The sequence below is a fragment of the Hyaena hyaena genome, unplaced genomic scaffold (assembly GCF_003009895.1).
Source record: "Hyaena hyaena isolate Hyena2069 unplaced genomic scaffold, ASM300989v1 scaffold_181, whole genome shotgun sequence".
Lineage (NCBI taxonomy): Eukaryota > Metazoa > Chordata > Mammalia > Carnivora > Hyaenidae > Hyaena > Hyaena hyaena.
Genome location: NW_024080813.1, coordinates 1,251,021 through 1,275,721, shown reverse-complemented (window position 1 = coordinate 1,275,721; position 24,701 = coordinate 1,251,021). Strand labels below are relative to the sequence as shown.

The window sequence follows — 24,701 nt, the reverse complement described above, 5'->3', positions numbered from 1 at the left end:
TAGGTTAATACGTAAAGCAGGTAAAAGGGAAAGAATGAGTGAAGGTGAACAAAAGTAGAAATGTTCATTTGACAATCAAGTGGAACTCAATGCCTCTCCTCATTTCTGGCGGCATTCTGATTATCAATAATAACTAACACTTGAGACTTATATTCTGACCAACAAAAGAATATAGTATTATACTTGCAACATTTAGAAAATGTATCCTTAAATATTTCAAGCATATTCTAAAGTAATATAGAATTTGAAAATACAATCCAAAACTCATGGCACATTATTGAAGAAAATAAAGTAAAATTAGGCTTCTAAAGTTTTAAACCATAAAGAAGTCTTCCTAATGCCTAAAAGAAAAACTAATGAGAAGACTAGGTCACTCAATTACAAAATGGTCATCTCAAGTATCTGCAAGCAAAAGTATGAAACTCTTTAAGGTTCCTTCAAAGAAAAACCTCAAAAGAGAAAAACACTTATGTACTGAAATATTTACATATTTTCTACCACCAAATCCTAATACTGTACACAATAACAAAACATTACAGGCTTACACATCTAATTCAAATTTTATAAACTAAAAGTATACACCATGAAATTCAAAATTGAAACAAAAAAGAAAACCTGTAACCAACTTTGTCAGCTCTTTCAGAAACTACAAATTGAATTCACATGAACTTGTCCAGTAAAGATGGGCAGTGAAATTATTTTTAAAAATTAACACAAATAGTAATTGTTTGGCTAAAACTAGATATTAACAATGGCAGTGTGCTTCAAAGAAACAGATTTTTTCTTAAATTTAAGCTATATGTATATAGCAGGAAACTATATATATAGGAGGAAGAATAATAGGCCATTTGTTAAAGGTAGTCAAGCATACTGAATAGATTTGAGCCTCATCAGTCCAATTTTATTCCTATGCTCAGCAAAATTTTCTTTTGAATGAGATTTTTAACTTTGGGGAGAGGAAAATACACGGAAGAGTTTTCAAGTGAATAATGGAAGCGTAAGTGAGTTCTGTAGGGCAGAGACCTGCCTCGTTCAGAAAAATTATCTGGCAGACAGTAGTGGGAGGGTCATAACTATTTTCTGGGGGGTAATTCAATTATAATATTAACGTACATTAGATTATAAATTCTACCCAAATGTAAACTCCTTGGGGGCAAGGATCTAGTCATTTCTTTATAGTTCCAAGGTACTTTGCCTAGAATGGTGTTTTGCAGATAACAATAGGTTTTGTAGAAAAGCTATTTAGTGGAATTAGTATGTGGTCAGATAGATGATCACTAAAAGTGCTGATATAATTCAGATTATTTGAATTACATAATTTATTCTTTAATCCAAATTTCTTAATGTAGTAAAATAAAATATAAGTGGCTGGAGCAGTATACTAATTGCATAGCATTCTAGAAGCAAGCATTATATTTAAAAATGTTTGAAATAGTTCTACAGCTAAATAAGAAAATACCATTTGGATTTTTGTAAAGTTAATGCTAATATTGAGAACTGCTTCTGTTATCTGTAAAAGTATATACCTTAACAAAGTGGAAATTAAGAGAGCTTACTTTGCTAAAACATTAAGAGACCAGTGAAATTTTTTAATGTTAGGGTTAAGAGTCTGCTACACAAAATGAATTTCCTATTACAAGCAGCAAATTGAATTCATCCTAAGAAAACACTTATATGAAAGTACATTTTGAATGGTATATTATCATCACAAAAGAACTTTCACCCTCCAAAGAAAATAACATACAACACATCAAAAAATTTTGAGGCATTGCCCTGAGATGCTAATTAGCACACAAAAGGGGGTGGGAGGGCAAGAACTGAAGTGGTACAAAAATGAAGTGCACCATAGAGGTGCAAAAGTGCCTTTCAAACGTGTGTGGTTGGTTCCCGCCACCACCATTACCCCCAGGAATCAAGAACACACACAGTCTGCTATTATAATGTATACTTCCTTTTTTATAATGAACAATTGTATCTAGTATGGCAATGCTGACTCGTGTAAAAGATTTCGTCTTCTCAGAGAACACTTAATAGTTTTCTCTCACTTCCAAGCTTCTTTTCAGTACTAATAATTTTAACAGAGGAGTATCTTAACTTCCTCTTTTTTATTTAAAAACTCTCAAATTAAAAAAAGCTTTAAATATGCTTTTATGGTTTGAAATATAGCTCCCCATCACATAGTGTGACTTGTGATTTATGATTTTGCATCTCAAAATCCAATTCACGGTTTTGAAATTTCTAGAACTAAAAACTTCAGTCTACCTAAAAAATTAAGAACCTGGCTTCTTATAATGGGAATTTAGTTTTCAGTACTAATATGTCTGGTAATCACTCTACACTAGAAGCACTGTATTCATTAAATGCACACTGAGATGCTTGCAAAGCCATAACTTAGAACATTATCCTAGTTCACACTCTACCACAGATTTAGACACTGAGCATTTATTTGTAAGTATGGAATTGGTTCTGTAATTCCAACTTATGAAATTCTAAATATAAATAGTACTTGTTTTTCTTCATTCATGCTGGATTGAGATATAAATTAAATACACTTAAATTACATTTAATCGCCTCACAAATAAGAGGGATAATGAAAAGGTTTTGCTGGTATGTAACTACTTAAATCTGAGACATTTCACATTACTTTTCCCACTACTCCCCTAACTTTACATTAGTTTTAAGGCTATATATACAAATATGCATATTTCCAAGTTAGGGAAAAAACAAATATAACAAAATTGATTATACTACCTTTTATACACAGAGTTTTGATTTTGTATTCAATGTTGTATTGTAATCTTACATTTTAATAGTTTTCTAGTGGGGAATCTGCCTACTGAATGATTAAATTACACGGCAATAAATACAATAGTCAACCTAAAGAGACAAAAATACAGAAGGGCACAAAACAGTAGTCTTTTCAATGTGACAGATTTTAAAACTTACTTTCACATGCTTAATCAGAGGAATTTAAGCCTAAATTAAATTAGGTTATTTTTATATCTACAATTCCTTAAGCTTCGAATGTTATTTTTAAAGGCCAACAGCTAAATATTAGCAACATGCTCTATTTCAAATCACAAATACATCTTAACTACTTGGATTCTAAAGACATGGGTCAATTAAAAAATCACAGGCGCACACACACGCGCGTGGCAAGCACGTGCGTGCACACGCACACACACACACCCCTACTATAGACTGTTAGATTGTCAAGCTCTGACAATTATTTTAATTAAACAGTAGGCAAATTCAAACTGATACACACAGAATGAAAAATAAGCAGCCAGAAAGAAACCCATTAAAAAAGAGATTAAGAAACAACACAGATTTAAATCTTTTAGTCTTTCTAATGGAAGGGAAACAGTTCCATCCGTGCTGTAACATTATTTCCCAATTAAAGAGACAAACATTTTTCCCCACGAGAAACTTCTCACTTACAATGGCATGGTGTTTTAAAAGGGCGGGATAAAGGAGGAATTACACATACATGATTAAATTTCTTGTTTGTTAAATCAAGCTTTATTGATAAAATGGAATTCAGAATACCTTACTAGGAACAGCAGCAGGCCCAGCCGATCATGATAGCAAAACGTGGCAGTCTCCTACTGTATGTAGGAAGCTGCTGCTTATCAATTAGTAATTCAATGTAAGGACTTGGAAAAGAGGTGCAAAGAATCAAGGCATTTCAGCCCCAAGATTGATATTCTTATGAATATACTGCATTACCTGCAATACTCCCGGCAACAAGGAGAGAACCACCTAAAAGATAAATGAAGGGACCAGCTTTCTCAACAGTGCCCACTCCACTGTCAAGAACCTGAAGATAGCTTTCAGTTAACTCCCTGGAGATTTGGCTTTGTAAGATTTGGGAATTCTTCTCCATAACCATGTGCACATTTGAGCGTCTAGCTGACACGGCTGCTGCTCTCCCTGTCCCAACGCCAAGTCCAAACACAACATGACTTGAAAGGGCTATATATCTGTTGCATCACACAACAAGCCAAACATTTTTTGTAACTTTGATAGTGATTTAAAGCAGTTCATAATTAAATATGAGCATTTTGTACAAGGACAATTACACTTTACAAAAAACAAAATCATACAACAAAAATTGCTGGAGTCTGATTTACAACATGAATTATGGTTTGAAATCACGTTTACGTAAGTCTCAAATTTACAAAAAAAAAAAATCAGTTCTGGGCTAGCTGTTGTACTGCTGAAGTTCTCTGGTGTGATCCACTCTCACCCATGACACACGTCCTTCTTTAAAGTTGAGGAGGGATGTTTAAAAGGTTCAAGGAAGTTGAGCTGTACTCTCCTTTGGAGGTGAAGGTAAACTCCATGGCTAGATGAGCAGTTTTACCACATATCATCAGTCGATGTAGAATCCTTTATAAAAGGAAACAAAGCAAAACAAGGAACTACATTAAAGCTGAAAGGTGTCAAAGCACATTACTCTCTGGATAGTGCAGAAAGATAAGGTTTTGTAAAGTTGACATTCAGATACATGCTTTTTAAAGTATATAATATGTGTATGTGACACTATGAAATAACAGTATTCAAGCTGTTAAAATTTATTTTGGAATAAAATATTTGAAATATGATTTTACTGTGAAGTTGACCAAATGTATTTCTAAACCATGTAATTAATAAAATTGTTTTATTTTCTTCAATAAAAACCTAATTTATTTTTAGAACACTACTCTTATAAACTTTTATTACACAGGAAGAGATTAAGACCTCAAGTCATAAGACATTTGAGGTGGCTTCATAATGCAATATATATTTTAGAGCTGTGCCCAAGTGATTTTTAAGTTACCACTTTTCTGTAAACCATACTGCAACAGAATTCTAACAGGAAACTTAACTGGAGAATAGGGCATTTTTTTCACATAAGTAGAATTCTCTACTTTAGTATTTAAATGAAGTATATACTTCAGGGTTCTCAGAGAAAGTATTTCCAAACATAAGAACTATTCAGTGGAGCTGGGCATTCTCAAGTTCTATTGTAGCTCCTTATAAAACTCAGAATTCAAGATTCTGAGCAACTTTAAAAAAATTGAGTGGAGGCAAACCTGAAGTTGATTGCTTGCAGAGGCTTAAAAAAACAGGAAAATTCAAAGGGACTTTCTTCTTTTTTGAGAGAGGTGGCCACTCATCATGATTCTGTCCTCAATCACTAGGACTTTGGTGCAGCCAGAGTTCAGAACAATCAATCAGAGGTGTGTGTAAGGGAATGGGTACAGTGAACAGCTCTGCAGAAACAGGTAGGAGGGATATGCATATTTAGGGTGGAGGGGATGGGGAAGCAGAGGGAGTGAAAATGCTACTTACAGTGTCATCATTTTTGTAAGGATTCAGTCTATTGTAAACGGCTTCAATTACATTCCGCCTAAATTTAAAAAAAATGCAGAAAGTTAATTCTTGAGAGCACAGAACTGCTTAATAACTCATAGTTAGGTGCTCATTAAAATGTCAGATAATCTTACATTTAGAAATTATTTTATTTTTTGCTGTCAATAAGTGATCCTCACGTTAAGATATTTGAACACCAACATTACACTAGATGTGAATTTACTCTAAAATGTAAAATCCCACCAACCCAATTAATAGAAGATTAAAAGTCATGGTTTAAAAAAAAATCAGTCAATAGGGTCAACTTCATTTGAACTGGCTTATGCGGTTATGCATCAGCAATGATGATATAGTCTTAGAATAGTAACATATTCTGGTTAAGAGTTGAATGTTAGTTTTGAAATACAAGTAACTTCAAAATCTGCTGTGTAACATAATTTGGATAAATTTTTACGTTTGAATTTCTGTTGTTTTTTTTTTTTTTTTTTGTAATGGCCCTTTTAAAAAGCTCTATTAAAACCAAAATGTCAAATACGACATTTCCCCTGCCAAGTCTAGGAATTAATTTTTGAATAATATTTTGTTAAAAACTCTGTAGTGATATTCATAAGTTATAGCCTCCCTACTTCCAAAATTGATTTGAAGCAATTTTATAGACAGTCATTTCAAAAAAGGTCATATTGGAAGAAAAGGTTTCCAAGAAATAAAAGCTTCAAGCAGGAATTTTTACAATTACTATTTAGAGAAATGATCATAAAGAACATGGGTACATTTATAGAACACGGTAGAAAATCAAGGAAATTGTCAATATATCTTTGTAGGTCAACTATATGGATAGTTGAGGTACAAATGCTTGATTTATAAAATTTCTTAGAAAGATGTAAGCTTAATATTTAATACAAATTAGTCCAGTTCTATGAACTGAGATGCACACAGAAGAAGGCAAGAAATGTTTCCTCCTATCTTCCCTCACAACAAAATCCAACCAACCAGGAATCAACAACCAAAAACATTGGAAAAATCAGAGATGGAGAAAAATGGCCCAGATGGAGGAAGAGAAAAATGCTTATCCCTGGGGTGCTAAATTATCCAGGGATTGACAAAATCAAATTATAATAGCAGCAATAAAAATGAAAATTGCAGTGCTATGTAATTTAGCTTAAAAAATTCTTCTACTATGTTATACTTGTGCTGTATGAGGAAATCAATGTAACTCAAGTCTCTACTATAGACAGGCTTCAGTGTAATAAGTTACAAACAATGATATTCTGACACCTATTCTGAACAAGCACCATGCACCATTAATAATGAAAAACACTGAATTGCTGGTTAAACATTTTGAAGATACAGGTAATTGTATCACTTTAGAAATCAGGTAAATACACATTTGATCAATGAACACCTAATATTTTTATGTATGGAGATAAATTTTAAGAGTATGCAGAACATGACTTACTTGCTTGCCAATTCACCCCCTGGTGGGAGGCTGGGGATGTTCTCACTTGCTAATGTGCGCATCACATGGACTAAGTCAGGGACGCCTTCCCCCTGCTTCTTTATGATTTCTGGGAATCAGAAGTACTTTTTTTGTAAGTGTTATTCATTTAATTTAGAAAAATGAAACAGATAACTTAGATTTTTAAAGATGGCATTTACCACATCTGAGATTTTCTAAGCTGGTATTAGAAAAAAAATCAAGTTGACCTTTGAAAATTTATGACAAAGGGATGCACAAAATGACACAAAAAGAGAGATACTTTTCAGATTAAGTTGAAAGAATGAAAATAAACAAGATAAAAATGTGAAAAATTTTTCATGTTAAAAATCAATGTATTATCTAATCAAGGATATAGGTATACAAATGGGATGCCAAATAGTTCACTTTGGAGGAGGTCAACTCCTCTCTTTATACTAGAAACATGTTTCCTGAATTTTGCACAGATTAAAAAAAATAATTTCAAAATCTGAAAGAAAAAAGCCCTTTAAGTATAGGGGAATTTATTGATAACATACTAACCCAAATCATTTTTACATGTTTATATTTACAAAATGATAATTAAGTAGCATGTGCAGATTAGGTTATAGAACCAAATACCACTCACAGCTTAGTTTTTGTCTGAAGTATCTTTAGGCAATAAATAGATAGATAATACCATTTCTTTAGTTCATTATTTGAACAAGGCATACAGAATGGAAAAAAGTATAAAATTTCATAATTTTTAAAAATCTGATAAACCATACAACGGCATTTTAAATTGTGATTTCAAAGCATCCAGTTACTAAATGGGTATAGTGATATGATCTGCAGTGTTGCCATGTAGATGCATACTGTTATTCATACCACAGAATACCAACAATTACATACAAAGGACTTAAAGAACTCTCAAACTACTAAGTACAAGAAATCTTGGAGTTTTAGCATATTTATTCTAAATGCAAGATCATACCAAAGGTATTTGTAACTTAAAAGTTCAAGTTTTATTCAACTTTCTGGTTTTAAATGTTTATCCTAAGAGATTCTCTTTGTCGTGATTAGGGCAATAAAATTATCATTCTAGTCCTCAATTTGTAAATACCCTTGAAAATCGCAATGCATATAAAGATCTTCTGTCCTCTGATCAAGTTTTAAAATATGAATTCTTCATTAAAGCCGCATATTAAAAGACAGACACTGCTACCCATATTTCTTTAAATGGCTCAAATTGCCCTTTTGGAATTAAGGCCAAATTTTACCATGTATTATTTTTTGCCTTTATTTTTTTAACCAGTCTAAAATCTGAACAAAAAGCAAGGATCTCAGATTTGGTTTGCCAAGTTCCTTTATTGTATAATCTTTAACATCTAGTATATTTATTCTACATAGTTCTAATGCTGCAAATCTGCTGTACAAAAATAAATGGTTTTAATGTTTACCTAAGCTGCACAATTTCACAATCTAAAGCTGTAATACACTTAACATACAGTCTCTGCTAAGCCAACACAATTATTGGATAGATAGATAACTAAATACAATAGAAATGAACACTGATGATAAATTCAATCAATGATAGTTTCAGGTCTAAAAAACATTACCTTGATTCATCTATATTTGATGTATCTTACATCTCCTCTGTTAAAATATATATTTGGGTATTTTAATTGCGAAGAAAATTACAGGAAGGCAAATTCTTAAAAAAAAATTAATGTAAGGCTTTAAAAACAGTTAATATCTCCTATTCCACATGGGACAATAATACATTTAAACTGTCTTACCATTAATACTATACTAGCATTGCTTCTTTTGCTTTTAAAAAGGAAAACAAAATGAATTTTAAGAAACATTCCTTTAACTGCGCTTAGACTATACATTTTAATTTGAATTGTAAAAAGATTGAATATTTTTACTAAAGAATATATATGTATAAGAGATCTGTTTCTCATACTCACATATCAACACATTCTACTCTTCCCCACAACCCTTCACACCAAGTTTGAGGGATTCTAGTATTTATCTCCAAATTAGCAACTTTAAAGTTTGGGCAGTCAGCAGCAAAGATTTAAAAAATATATGTGTACAAGTACAATCTCACATTGGCTTAAAAGGACTACAACCTTAAGTGATGTGGTTTAGATTATGGGCTGAATCTTTTCACAACCCTAGAGATTCAAGTATAGAGAAGGACACAGATAATAGGAGAGCTGAAAAGCCTTTCCTTTTCTCTATGGTGCGGACAGACAAGCCAAAAGTATTCAAAGCAAATAAAATGAGGTTTAATAAGTCACAGCAATTTTGAAGGCATGTATTTAAAGAAATAAAGTAAAAAAAGAAAAGAGAATAAATATTCAGTGCCTGTTTTGGAAGCAGAATGCAGTTTTTTCTTAGAACAACTTTTGCAACGTAAATAGTTACATTCTATGTCTTAAAATATAGTAGCAATTTTAATTAATGTAATATATTTATTCTCTAGTTGCAGTCTTATCAAATCTACCTCAATAAGGAATATAAAATTTAATTTCTGACACAATAATCTCAAATACAAATATAACACTTCAACATATCAAAAATATTGAGTATTGATGTAAATTCTGTTCAGGTGGCAATCCTTACTGGATAAAAAGCAATATAAAACTTAGTACTGTAACATAAAATAATGTATCTAAAGCAATTATTTAGAATTGCACCAGAAACTTAAAGAGTGCATACTAAAGAGAAAAGTTGTATTTCAAAAATGTGATCCTATTTCATAGCAAATAAAACTATTTATTCTTTATATCAATAAGAAAACATGTACACCCAAATTAAAGTGCTAATAAATCGAATACCAATTTATCCTAATACAGATTCTTACGGTTTCATTTTTCCACTAACCAGCAGTTCGACCCAGTGTGAAATAACCTGGTAGCATTCTAAATATTTTATTTTACTGTATTATGTATAAATAACATATCAAAATGATTCATTTAAAATATAAAAATTCTATGACCCTTGGGTCATAGTGAGAAAACAAAGCCATTGAATAGTATGTCCAATGAATGAAATATTAAATAGTACATACACACACTAGATATATCACTATCAAGTGGGGGAGAGCAATAAAAACAAAATAGCAGCTCTAGATAGTACTGAAAATCAAAACCAATTGTGATTCTAGTATCAGACTGATTATAACTGATATCAAACAGTAAAAAGGGAGAAAACAAAATTAAAGTGCATTTTAATTTTAGTAATGCAGGCACAGCAGGATATAATAGTGTGTAGGTCAATGCTTACATGCTATTAGATCTTTAAAGTGCAAATTCATAACATCAGGAGCCCAAAATGTATTTTAACGCTTTTATAGGCATGTTAAGTTTTTCTGCTTAAAGGAACTGCATAATCTACATGCCTACTGAATATATGCAGTGAAATGGAATTCTCTGGGGAGACTTAGCATTTATATTAAGTAGTAGCTGCATAAAAGGTCATTTATATTTTTTCAAATGTTTAAAGCCATTATATACTCAACAGTTATAGACATCTTTCTAATTGTCTCAAAATAATTTGCAAAATTATGACAAATCTACCCCTGGAACTCCTGGAACCTCCCAATGAAGTGTTGACTTTATTCAGCATTTACATTTCTGCCAAGTAGAGACCTAGTATATCTTCTATTCAGGTCTATGTTACCTAGGTGAGGGAATTTATGTCTTAGGCAAGAAGCCTTGAAACAGATTAAAATAAACTTTTAAAAGCTGTGGCACATGAAAGTTGCTAATAACCAGGCTCTGTGATCTTCAAGTTACTTAAAAAAAAGTCCTAAAAATCTTAAATTCATATGCATAGCTTTACACAGAAAGATGGTATTCAAATTACCACCATCATAAACAAGCTCTTCATAATGAACCACAAATCACACCTCCTGGCATAAAATTACTCATGCCAGTGAATTCATCAAGAATTTTAAAGCATACAAACACTTTTTAGCCTTTTTGAACAAAAATATCCTTAACAGAATGTACAGCGCCACACTAGTTCTTATTTCTATTATAACTGTGATAGGACAATCAAAAACATCTCAACAGTGACTACAGAAATGCCCTTTCCCACTTTTGTACACTAAACACTAAATGTCAAAGGCATGTAAAGATCTAAAAGCTAAAATATGAAAGTTTGATTGTGTTGAGGTTTTTCTTTAATAAAGCTACTTATTTTTTGTTAAATGATCCACCTTCTACTCTGCTTTCCAGGTACTTGTCCAATTCTGCCTCCTTCTTCACTGCTTCTGGTGATACTTTGGGAGCATTTGGGAAACAGATCAGTATCACACTCATGTTGTCTCGACTTCCCTAGGAAGAAAAAAGTTTGAGAAATATTACGCTTTCTTCTTGCTCTTTAAGGCTTTGAGAATCTTTATAGCCAAGACAATTTTAATTATACTTATTCTAGTAAAAAATATACACATGTTGTTTTTAAGGAGAAGAAGATATGCATATGTGGAGAGGCACCCCCCCCCCATACACTTAATAGTATGTATGGTATACAGTACAACTAACACTCCAAAAGACAGGAGAAACACTACAACAACCATTTTTTTAAAAGGCTATAAAACAAAAATATTTCTGAACATTTATTGGTGGCTTACTTAACTTGAAGTATTATCTAACCTGAATACACATACATATTTACTCAACAAAACAGAAAATTCTAGTGGTATTTCCTTACAAGAGGATTTGATCTGTAGTTACATGTAAGCTCGACAGATTTATATTTAAAATGAATTATAACAGGGGCGCCTGGGTGGCTTAGTCGGTTGAGCGTCCCACTTTCGCTTAGGTCGTGATCTCGCGGTTCGTGGGTTCGAGCCCCGTGTCGGGCTCTGTGCTGGCTGCCAGCTCAGAGCCTGGAGCCTGTTTCAGTCTGTGACTCCCTCTCTCTCTGACCCTCCCCTGCTCACGCTGTCTCTCTCTATCTCCTAGAAATAAATAAAAAATATATAAAAAAATAAAAAAATAAAATAAAATGAATTATAATAAATTATGGGGCTAATTAATTTGCTTCATAATAGAAACATGGAATTAGAAGTAAAAATATACATATATAGTTTATAAAACAGTTTTTAACTTTCATAAGTTAAAAAAACTGACTTAACTTTTAGGAAGTACATTCATTTTAAAGACACCTAGGTATTCAAAATGTTGTAATTAAAATACTCGATTCAATGGTAGCCTCCTCATATTCCTCTTCCTGTTAGGAACTGGAATTAACTTTTACATGTTAAGTATTTGATGCCTATGTATGGGAAAACTGACTTTATAACATTAGTTTAAGCAAACCATGCAAAGAATTTTAATATTAAAAAGAATCTAGGAGAAAAACAGTATTAAATGTGGCAAATGATAAGGTATACTGAATAATTTTTAAAATGGAGTAGAATGCAGAAGAGATACAGTGGAAGCTGAGTCATAATTTACTAGTGGCTGAATGTGATAATTCTCTCAAGAAAACAGCTTTGAATTTAGCAACAACTATTTATTTCTCAAGAGCTACAGAATAAGACCAAGAAATGGATACTACTACTTTTATGCATACTAACAGGGACAACAAACACATGCGTCATTGTTCATCATTGTTCAGCTCTCCTCAAATTCAGAAATTAGCAGTGTGCACAATTAAGTTGTTGCTCTACTGATTTTTGGTAACATGTGTTGGATGTTCCATAAACTTGAATTTGTGTTGGATGCTGCATAAACCTGATTTCTAAGTATGATCAGATTTTAATTAAGATTTTAGGTAGAGCTGGCAGTATGCTTATAAAACTACAAAGAACATTAAGAAGACTTTCATTTTCTGCACGTTAAAAAAAAATCAAATATGTAGCCTCAGAAGAGCTTTATAAAATCAACATTTGCTAGGTGGAAAAAATCAAAGAATTAATGAACATTGACAAAAAACTTAATTCTTCAATAGTCTTATGAATTAGATACTATGATCTCTGTTCAATAGCTAAGAAAGGTTGAACAATTTGTCCAAGACTGGAGAGTACAAAAGTAATAGAGGTGAGCCTGATTCAAGGCCTGACTCTGAAGTATGTTTCCTCTTGCTTCAGCTTCCTCACTTGTAAAATGAAGGGGCCGAGCTGGCTCGTCTATATACATGATCCCTTTTGATCCTCCCAACAACCCATGAGACAGTATAATAATCTCTTACCTTTTTTACAATTATAGAAACTGATTTTTTTCCAGACAGCTTAAATAGCTTACCTGAAGTCCTACAGAGTCTCAGACCAAGTTCTTCTGACTCCATGTCCAAGGCTATTCTTATTACATCACACCAATGATCACTAAATTCTTTGTTGGTGCTACAGATTCATTACACCATAGTCTCAAAGTACTTCCATGAATGTACTGAGATATCACATGATAAAAATAAAATATTAAAATTCTAAAATGCTTTTCATTATAGACAGAGGCCTAACACTCCCTTTCTTTTTAAAACATGCACTCTGATATGATCTTTTTGCCTTTGATAATCTTCTACAATACTGAAAGGCTCAAGTAGTAATGGTTAGTAAAAGACCATTCAGATTATAACTCTTGCATATTTGGTAATTTATTTATAAAATATGTTCCTAAATTTTCCGAATTGGCAAAGAGTACCCTGCAGTTTTGCACCAAAAACTTATTTCTGAGACCTATAGTTTCTAAAATGATAAAATACTAGAGTAATAATTACCATGACATAAAATCATTTTTATCTTTTAAAAGAAAGTCTAGCTACCTTATACAAACAGGTGTCGACTACTTCATTGCAAACTTTCTCAAGGTCATCAGTGACTTCAAGTCTGGATCTTACAAAATCACAGAGCTCTTCATTTCCCATAACATCCCAAATACCATCACATGCAAGGATAATGAACTGATCATCTTCTTCAGATCTTTCAATATCATGGACTTCAGGCTCTGGTGAGACAAGCTGCTCTGTAGGACCTTTTCCATGGACACATTTGTAATCAAAGTCCCCAAGGGCCCTCGATACAGCCAGAGAGCCATTCACACGCTGAATCATTACAGAACCACCTGCATTCTGAATTCGTTCTTTTTCCAGCGGATTACTTGGTTTGTGATCTTGTGTGAAGAAGTGAACTTTCCTGTTCCTACAAAGTAAACCTCTCGAGTCTCCACAGTTAATGAAATAAGTATGTTGAGGAGAAATTAAGACACCCACAGCTGTTGACCCACTTCTATCTGCACCATGTTTCTTCTCTGACATAACTCTCATGTGTTCATCAATCTCCAGAAAACCTGTTCTGATTCCATTCTTTACATTTTCCACAGAAGGTGCTCCTGCAGACCCTTTAAAATCCTGGTTATTGGTGATGTGATCTAGCAAATGCTCACAGCAGTATTTGGCAACCTGAGAACCAGCATGCCCATCATACACAGCAAAGAATGACCATGTTTCAAGTCCACTTGGCAAACCGATCACAGCCGTATGTGCATCCTCCATTTCAACTCGCCAACCTTGCATGCTGCTTAGCCCATATCGCAACCCATTACCCTGCCCCTGGGCATTATGTTTTTCCATCTTTGGCTTGTCTAAAAATGCTCCCATTATGTCTTGATATTCTAGGTCTGCAAAGGAAGAAAAACAGCAAAGTTAATAACTACCTTACACACAAAATATGTATCCATCAACCTTTTTAAGGGTGAAGGAGACCAAAAAAAAACCCTTTTAAATAAGAAATCACAACTTTTTAAAAAAGTTTATTTATTTTGAGAGAGAGCGCATGAGCAGGGGAGGGGCAGAGAGAGAGAGAGGGAGAGAGAGAAATCCAAGCAGGCTTCGCAGCATCAGCGCAGAGCCCTAGGGCTTGAAACGCATTGGGGTTTGAATTGCATTGGGGTTCAAACTCACAAACCTCAAGATCATGACCTGAGCCGAAACTAAGAATGGGACACTTAACTGAATGAGCCACCCAGGCACCCAGGAAATCACAACTCTTAGATGCCTGGCTGACTGGCTCAGTCACCGGGTTGTGAGTTCAAGCCATACATTGGTGTAGGATTTACTTAAAAAAAAGAGAGATTTAGAAATCACAACTCTTATAAGCAGACATTGTGTAGCTGACTTGGAACCTAGAGATTAATAAGAAAGAACAGGGGAAAAGGCTGATCAGGCACAGCTTAGAACCAAGCAAACAGAACTAAAGCACGACGATAAAGGCAGCTGACCTGACATTGCCTCTATGAGGCAAAACCACTCGTGGTAGAAAGGAGATCTGGCAGTAATCATCAGCTTACATAAACCAAGCCAAGTGTTTAAGGATGCAATAAACAGGTGAATCTCTTAGGAAATCTCAGACCTACGTTGTATGTGTATATTAATCAAGAAAAAGCCAAATGAATTCACAACATACCAAAAGCCTACTAATTCAAACGTCTTGGCTGAACATTCAGGATTTTCCACTTTAATTCTGAACTACCTATAGTTTTATTCCTACTACATGAACTCTGAAAAAGTAAAACATGATCTACTCACAATGGTCCAAATTTGCATACTCCTTCGAGCCTTTGCTCAGGTCAGTCCCCTTAACTGGAATCCTTTGCCTGTCTCCTCCCTACTTATAGAGAAAAGTATACCCATCTTTTAAAGTCTAGTTCAAATTCTACCATTTCCATAGGTTTTTCAGTCTTTGACAAAGTCATCAAGTTATTAAGTTACTGTAAGTAGTACAGCCTCAACTGTCAAGGTACAATTATACATACATATAGCAAAGCTTGTTATATGTAACAAAATCAAGCTACTGTAATCTACTGATGTTTTACTGATTTACTGGTAATAACATATATCATGATTATTATACTCTATGACCATTAGTTATAAGTACTAAAGGAGATTAGAGGGCCTAGGAATAGCCATGTGGACAAGCCTGAAAGCTTAGCTAATCTAATCCTTTTCCAATAACCAAAAACTACAAACCCTGGTCTGGAATGGGCCCACACAATGCAGGGAGACAGTCGTTTAAAATTTATGTCAACCTTTACTTGAGTAATAGCCTGGAAATACAGACACTTGGGGTCCAAGTCAACAAATAAGTCACAACTCAATTCAAACCAATCTGAATGAAGGATAGAATAAAATTTAATAGAGGGAAAGGGGGGTAGGGGAAATACAGAAAAGGAAAAGTACCTAGGTACAACAGGATGCAGTTATGAGACTAAAGGATTGATGCCAGTGATGCTAAGCTTTCAGAAGAAGTTGGGAGAGAAAGGGAAAGAAAAACTCCTTGGGAAGGTAACAGTTTCCAGTAACCTTCTCCCTCTTCTTTTCCTACCAGGGTCAAACTAATACACATGAGAGAAGTATGACTGACTGGCGTGATAAAACAATCTCCTGCCTACTCCTCTGTCCCTTATTATAATTCTGCTAATGAAGGTAAATGATGAAAACTAGCCATCATTTATTCCTTATGCTGGTATTCATCAGGTTACCAGATACCAACTTGATACAAATTATGACAAGAGTAAGTGTTTTGACTGGACAAAGGATAACATAAGGACGACACCTTAATAGCAAACAATGTTTAAGAATAATTCTAAATGACTCATTCATTCTCAACAACCCTCTAAAATGAATAATAGTATCTTCACTTTATAGAAGAATCTTTTTTTTTTTAAACATTAACTCTTATATTTTTTTTTTTATGTTTTATTTATTTCTAGGAGAGAGAGAGAGAGAGAGAGAGAGAGAGACAGCATGAGCAGGGGAGGGTCAGAGAGAGAGGGAGTCACAGACTGAAACAGGCTCCAGGCTCTGAGCTGGCAGCACAGAGCCCGACGCGGGGCTCGAACCCACGAACCGCTGGATCATGACCTAAGCGAAAGTCGGACGCTTAACCGACTAAGCCACCCAGGCACCCCTAGAAGAATCTTAATAGGACAAAAGACTTGGCCAAGATCACTCAATTGATTAAGTTTAGAGGAATCAAGACTCTAATTCAAGCCTGTCTGACCCTGAAGTGCCATTTTATTAAGGCAGTGGTCTTGATAACAGATGCACAAAAGAATTATCTGTGGACCTTTTGAAAAACTACAATTAAGGAATCAGGATTTCTAGGGTAGGGCTGGAACCTAGGCATCTGTGTATCCATTGAAAAGATGAGATGGGATGCCTAGATATGTATGTGATTAGATGATGCCTGAGTCATAGTAAAGTTGTCACCTGCTAAAAGTCAACAGCAATCTGCCTCATCTTTGTACCTCGATTCCTTTGCTAGGATAAAGGGGAGGAGGGAGATATAGTTAAGATGTTTGATATTTACCAATCTAGCATTCCTTCTCTATACAACAGACAAATTTATACTTACCTCTGAATGTTGCTACGAGGCTTAAATGAGGCACTAGGCAAACAAAGTATTTAATTATTACTACATTCTTACATACAGTCACATCTAGATTCTGATATTACCTAAAAGGGAACTTACTCTTTTATAGAAAAGTCCAGCAGTTATTTTCTAGATATACATATGCAAATACCAAATAAATAATTTTTTGAAGACAAACGGGGTAAAGTTTTAAAAACAAAACCCAAATTTTTGAAAAATATATATTAGAAATGTAAAAATATAACAAGCCAACCATCTGATAAAATTTTAGGTCCTGCTCAATCACAAATATAAAAATATAGGTCAAGGACACATTCATAATTTTGTGGTTGAATTTTCACATAGTGGAAACAGGCAATCTGTAAATCTTACCTTCTGGGAGTCTGAGTAATTTGTAGACTCCTAATGAAGCAGCTAACAACAGCTACATAAATACAGCAGATGGTTATGTAAATATAATACCAGAAATATATTTTCTTTTAAATACAATTACATAATCATTTCCAGAAGTGGACTACTAATTACTCAGTCAAATTATTAAATTGGCATATAAATTCCAAGGGGATTCAATATGCCCACAAAAGCCTAAGCTAGTTTCTGAGAGAAATTCTAGTTCTCACCTCTTCTATTTTTTTAATGTTTATTTATTTTGAGAGAGAGTACACTAGCAACTGTGAGGGAGAGGCAGAGAGACAGAGAGAATCTGAAGCAGGTTGTAAGCTCAGAGCAGAGTCCAAGGGAGGTGCTTGATCTCTCTAATTGTGAGATCACGGTCTGAGCCAAAAATCAAGAATCAGACAGATGCTGACCTGACTGAGCCACCCAGGCGCCCCTCACCTCATCTTAAATCTACTCTGGGTACATGCTAGATAGAGCTCACCACAACACTAGCTTATCAGTTGATCTGAGCTTTTCAAAACAAAGTACTATGACCATCACAAGACTAAATTCATCTTTGATACAATCAGAAATTTGGTGAACATTTTTTTTTTTTAAACTAACTCCTAAACTAAAAAATTCTAAGGTTGGGCCAGGAAGTAATTCATTAAAGTTCAGTCATTGGCTTTTATTAAGCAAAAACTGATCTTATAATCACAGCAAGAAGTCTTAAACCTTGTCATTTCGTTTAATCTGCTCATAAATCCTCCCCTCCTCCCCATAAAAGCTCTATATATTCAACTATTAAGATCCTTAAGCAACATATTAGCCCAGAAACAAGAGTTTTTCAAGTGACTGTCTGGGTAATCTCTTAGTAAAAAAATTGTTGTTTTTTTGTTTACCTATGGACACACAGTAAACAGGCTCCATAAACAGAGGACAAAATAGACATATAAACAACGTGGAGAAATTATATTTTAAAGAATAGAGGGAATCCAGAGGGATTAATATAAGAGAGACTAGAAGCTCCTTGGGGGAAGAGGGAAAAAATGGAACACTAACTAGCAGCATAGGTAGCAGTGTATACAACATGGCAAAATTCAAAGTTATTTGTAGTGAGATGTGGGATGTAAACTCTCTACCACTACCAAATGTTTAGCATATTCTACATTGCCCACTAATGCTTATATACAGATTTTGTCATAGAAGAAGACAAATGCTTGGCTGACCGCTGAAATGCACATTTATTAAATAACAATATTAAGCAATATATTCAATAGCTGGGGTTCAATAAAGAAACACAAATTCTTTGTGGCCATATCTCTGCTGCAAAGGATAATTTAGGGTACAAGAATTACTTTTAACTTCCCACACTACGAGACATGGTAATTCATAAATCATATTTTGTAATCCAAGGCAGCCAACTCAAAATTATCTGTGGTAAGGATAAATAAGTGCATGAGGGGTGCCTGAGTGGCTCAGTGGGTTAAGTGGCCAACTCATGATTTTGGCTAAGGTCAGATCTCACTGTCATGAGATTGAGCCCTGAGTAAGTAGAGTTCCATGTTGTTGGGCTCCATGCTGGTCATGGAGCCTGCGGAAGATTCTCTCTCCTTCTCCCTCTGCCCCTCCTCTGCTCTCTCTGTCTCAAAAAAATAAAATAAAAAAATAAATGTGTGAACAAAACTTTTTACTAATGTGAGGAGGGAATAAAGGCTAATCTTTAGACAATTTTTCTCTCATTAGGAGTATGAAATTTCTCATCAATCATTACTTTAAAAAATGATTACACATATTTATATTTACAAATTTGATTTTGATTAGCTTGTATAACTCACCAGAGCCAAAAGATAGAAATGATCTGTCCAAACCTATTTTACAAATGAGAAGGCACACAAAATAGAACGATTTGCTCAAGGTCACAACTAGTTCAGCAGTAAAAGGCTGAGATATAGGACCTAGGGTTTTGGACTTTCACTCCAATTCTACACATGCTATCCTGTGTACTTGCAAATGAAGAAATGGAAACTTAAAACATAGGCTTTTTATTACTTTATTTACTTATTATTATTATTATTATTATTATTATTAGAAAGAGAGAGAGTTTGAGCAGGGGAGGACCAGAGAGAGAGGGAGACAGAATCTGAAGTAGGCTCCAGGCTCTGAGCTGTCAGCACAGAGCCCCTCACAGGGCTTGAACCCACGAACTATGAGATCATGACCTGAGGAGAAGTCAGACACTTAACTGACTGAGCCACACAGGTGCGCCAGAAACATAGGCTTTTTAAAGACAACACACAAAGCAGATAGGTAGGGGAGGCTGTTGCAGAACAAAGCTGCAACTTCCTTAAGTGCCATTTCTTCCTCTGCCTACGCTAACTTGTTTTCTAATCTTCTATACTACCAAAGATAAATGACAAAAAGAAAAAAAACCAAAAAAACCTCAAAAAACCCCAAACAAACATAAAAGGAAAAGGAAAAAGGAAAAAAGACAAGAAACCTAAATTTTGTTTTTTGCTTTTGTCTGGGACAGAGAGAAAACAATGAACAATTAAATTTCTGGCAAAGCAAATATCAAATACTCAGGTTAAATAAAATATGAGCAAAGAAGGGGATATATTTTTAAAGATACAGAAATTCCAGGGAGAACGGGGGGACCTCAATATTCAATTAGCTCCAAACTAGAAATTACCCATCAAGATATGCAGTATGAGATGACACTGAGTGAACAAAACTGCAGGCTGTCAATTAAACAAACAAAACAACAACAACAGCAAAAAAAAAGAAAAAGGCACTCTGAAAGTAGGTTCATGGAAATGAAAATTACTGAACTAAAAATTTCAATAGAGACAATAGACAATTAGATACCACAGAAAACAAACAAACCTATACAGGAGATCACCTCAAGAAATTCTTTTAGAACTCAGGTCTTTCCCCATCTTGTTAATTCCAAACATACAAACCCACCCACATCTGTACCCATCCTATCCTTATAGCTTTCTGTTGTAAAAGAGGACTCTGTGCTCTCACTTCGCATAAATCCCTCTATTAAAGCTTTGAAGTCCATGCTTCAAAGGAATCTTATACTACTTACATGTCTTCTCTGGAAACTTACACTATTATCCTCTTTATAGTCAACCTCTCCCTTTCAACTGGAGAACTTTTATTTTAAATTTATTTTTTAAACATTTATTTATTTTTGAGAGAAAGAGAGAGAGAGAGTGTGTGAGTGGGGGAGAGGGTGACAGAGGGAGACACAGCATCTGAAGCAGGCTCTAGGCTCTGAGCTGTCAGCACAGAGTCTGATGCAGGGCTCGAACCCACAAACTGCAAGATTATAACCTGAACCGAAGTCAGATGCTAAACTGACTGAGCCACCCAAGTGCCCCTGGAGCACAACTTTTAAAGACACTCAAATGTCACCCATTACTAATAAATCTTTCTTTAAGTGACTCCTGCCCCTCTAGCTACTCATCTGCCTTTTTCTTTCCATTGCAGTTCAACTTCTTAAAAACAAGTATTGATGCTCTACACTGTTGCCTGACCATTCCCCCAAAATAAACTCCAAGTTGCTTATTCCAATAGACACTTTTAGTCCTCATTTGATGGACTTACTTCAACACTCCCTCTTCCAATTTCCCACTGTTTTTTCAAGAGGCTACACACTCCCAGATTTCCTCCTGCCCCCAGCTTTTCCATCATTGTTCCCTTCGCAGATCCATCTTCATCTTCCAAGTAATTAAATGTTGACATTCAAGGTTTAGACCTAAGCCCTTTTCTCATTTTATGCTGGCTTCCAAACTATTGTTAATGTATACAGGAGGAAAAGGAAACAGAACAGATACACAAGGACTCAAAGTATATACTCATACTTCTTAAATGAAAAATCCAGGCAAGCAAACATCTACTCTTCATGGCTTAAAACTAAGTTCATCTCTATGTCTTGTCATTATTTTAACTCTTAAATAACCTCCTTCTTAAAAATAATCTAGAAAAGCAAAACCCTGTATATAAAGTAAAAAGAACTAGGGAAACTGCCCACTTATCCGATTTAATCCTAAGGAGACACCTATCTTATGTCTGTAAATATAAATACTTCTCATAAGATTAAACTTAAAAGTTATGGATGTATACAATATGTGACTATGGACAAATCCTTTCACTTAATTTCTAACTCTCTTCACTGATAAATAAACATTGATAAATTAAGTGAAAGATTAACCAATCTCAGAAAAATTAATTTGTTCTGAGAAATGTAAAAGTGAGAAGCCAAAAGTTCTAGGAATATTTAGGTAAATGGCATTAGTAAATTAATACTTCAATCTAAAATCATGCTGATGAATCCTATTTAAAAACTTTTATTCTCAATACCAAGATGAAGGTCATGAGATAAATAAAGATTATTTTATAACAGAAAAATCAACTTGTAGAGAATGAAGAAAGAAAACACACAAAAACCAAAACCAAAATCAAACAAAAAACAAAAAAAGAAAAAAGAAAAAAACAGCCACCAACTAGGACTACAAGCTTGTAGCCTGAATTTGACCTTCACATTTACTGTTTAGCCCCTGTGCCTGAACAACATGCATTCTTCAGAGTCCCTACTACTTCTTATTGATCACTTGGCATCTGAGCTTGCATCACTTGATAAAGAGGACAATATCTACCATGACGGTAACAGCATATAATCCATAAGAATTTACTCTAATCTGATTTTTCTTAAAGTGGTCATCTCATTTCAAGGTAGCAAAACAAAAGAATACTTGTAACAGGCTGAATTATGGCTTCCAAAGATATCAGGTCCAAATCCTATAAATATTACATTATTTGGAAAATCTTTGCAGGTGTGATTAGTTAAGAAACTTGGAATGGGGGCATTCGTATGGATTATGCTGGGGCCCCTAAATGCAATCACAAGTATCCTTGTAAGAGAAAGACAGTGGAAGAATTGTCAAAGAGGAGAAATGATGTGAAGATAGAGCAAAGAGAGATCTGAAGGTGCTGGCACTGGAGATTATAGTGATATATGGCTACAATCCAAGGAATGCTGCATTCTTCCCTAAAGCCTCCAGAGTGAACACATTCCTGCCAACACCTTGACTTTGGTCCACTGCAAATGACTTTGGGCTTGTGCCCTCTAGAATGGTAAGAGAATAAATGTGTATGAAAAATAAGAAACTAGAGTATAAGAAGTATTAACAGAGCTAAGGAAAGAAATTTAAGAAGCAAAACTTATTGTAAATTGTTTTAAATGGCATGAAAAATAATAATGAGCAGAGAATCTATAGAAAACAATCTCACAAGGAGTAAAATTCAAAATAAGAGAAAAATCCTCCTGTATGCATATAACAATAAAGAGATAAACGTGGGTAGATTAAAGATACAAAGAATGCAGATCCAACAATTTAATTAGGAAATTATAAAAAGAAAATCAAATAATGGAGAATAATTAAACTTCAAAGAAAAAGAAAATAATCCTAAACTGAGAGAAAATTTGATGATTTAGAATATTCATCAAGTACTAGATAATTTTAGTAGAAGCTGAACAACACCAAAGTATAATTTGATAATGAATTTCAAGAATATACGAATTTAGACAAGAATATACGAATTTAGACAAGTGAAATGTACCAAAACAGATTAGTGCACTTATACATATGTGTGTGTGCGAAAAAAATATGCATGAAAATATACACACAAAAGGAAAAAAAATTTATAAAACAAATGTGGCAAAATGTTAATTCGTCATTCAGGTAAATATTAAAGTTTGCTGTACTTTTTTCCTTTAAATTTCCTGCAAGTTTACACTGTTTTCAAAATAAAGTTATTAAAAACAAAAGTGTATCAGACAATTTTCACAATCAAGATCTTACAAACCTTAAAAGAAATAGTGATAATACCCAGTTAACCTAAATTACCTAAAGAACAGAGAAAAAAGCTTCCCACTTCTTTTTACAAACCTACCAAAATCCTGATTAAATAATGAAAAGTCCAGCGCTAAAAAATAAAACTACAGTCAGAACATATTAATACAGATGCAAAAATACCCTATGAGAAATATGAATATATTACAAATCAAACAGAGCTCATTTTAAGAATTTAACGATTAGCCAACATTCAACAACCTATTAAGATGTCATCTTAGAAGAAGTTCAAAGGAAAAATACATGATCGTCTCTCCATATGATAAAAGGAATCTGAAAAAATTAATTCCATCATATGATAATATATATTTCAAGCCAAAGAGGACACATAGTGATTAGGACAATTCCCAGGAAAAAAAATGAACACAGGATACCTGCTCTTATCCCTATTATTTAGCCTTATCTAGAAATGGTGATCGATAGTTAAGATTTTTTTTAAAGGTATAAAATTATGATAAGAGATCAAATTGTTATTTGCAAATAAAAATTATGTCATGGCAACTAAAAATTTAAAACGTTATTAGGAAAAATGAAAGTTCACTAAGGTTATCTGACTACAGAAAATCATAAGAAAACTACTAATAACCACTTACAAAATGAAGAAAAAATGCCAACAAAAGTATATCTAAATATACAATCAAAGAAATATTCAGGACCTTTAAGAAGAGAGCCTCAGGGGTATCCAACTCTTGATTTCGGCCCATGTCATGATCTCACATGTTCCTGAGAACAAGCCCTGCATGGAGCCTGCTTGGGATTCCCTCTCTCCCTCTCTGTCTGCCCTTCCCCCAATCACGTGCATGCCCAAGTGCTCGCTCGCGCTCTCTCTCTCTCTCTCTAAATAAACTATAAACTTAGCGCCCCCCTCCCAAAAGAGCCTCAGAATAAAAGACACTGCTATTTCTGAGGCTGGAAGATTCAATATTAATTAGGTCTTTTCGTTCCCAGAGCTTGATGAAATGATTCCAAAATTCATGTGAAAGAATAAATGTTTGAGAATAGCCAAAGCATTCTAAAAACATTAGTATTTGCCATACCTAATATTAAACGATTTCAAATTAATGGTATTTAAGAAGGAATACTACTGCAGGAACGAAATGATCAGTGGAATAGAATTGAGACTCCAGAAAGATAACTGTAGAAACAAAAATTCAAAAAATGGTGTTAAAACAGCTGGCCTATTCTAATCCTGCCTCTC

At 34.0% G+C, this 24,701-nt stretch overlaps 1 protein-coding gene across 2 annotated transcripts in view; it reads right to left on the bottom strand.

The window, feature by feature from the left end:
• Positions 1-3,215: 3,215 nt before the first annotated feature.
• PPM1A (protein phosphatase, Mg2+/Mn2+ dependent 1A) overlaps positions 3,216-24,701 on the bottom strand; it is a 43,975-nt gene continuing 22,489 nt past the window's right edge. For both annotated transcript variants that reach the window (XM_039240760.1, XM_039240761.1), the window contains exons 2-6: positions 13,595-14,448; positions 11,046-11,163; positions 6,815-6,923; positions 5,338-5,395; positions 3,216-4,392 (exon numbers count right to left, since the gene is read on the bottom strand). In XM_039240760.1, the coding sequence (XP_039096691.1) occupies positions 4,363-4,392; positions 5,338-5,395; positions 6,815-6,923; positions 11,046-11,163; positions 13,595-14,448 (1,169 nt within the window). In that variant the 3' untranslated portion in view covers positions 3,216-4,362. The remainder of the gene's footprint in view (positions 4,393-5,337; positions 5,396-6,814; positions 6,924-11,045; positions 11,164-13,594; positions 14,449-24,701) is intronic.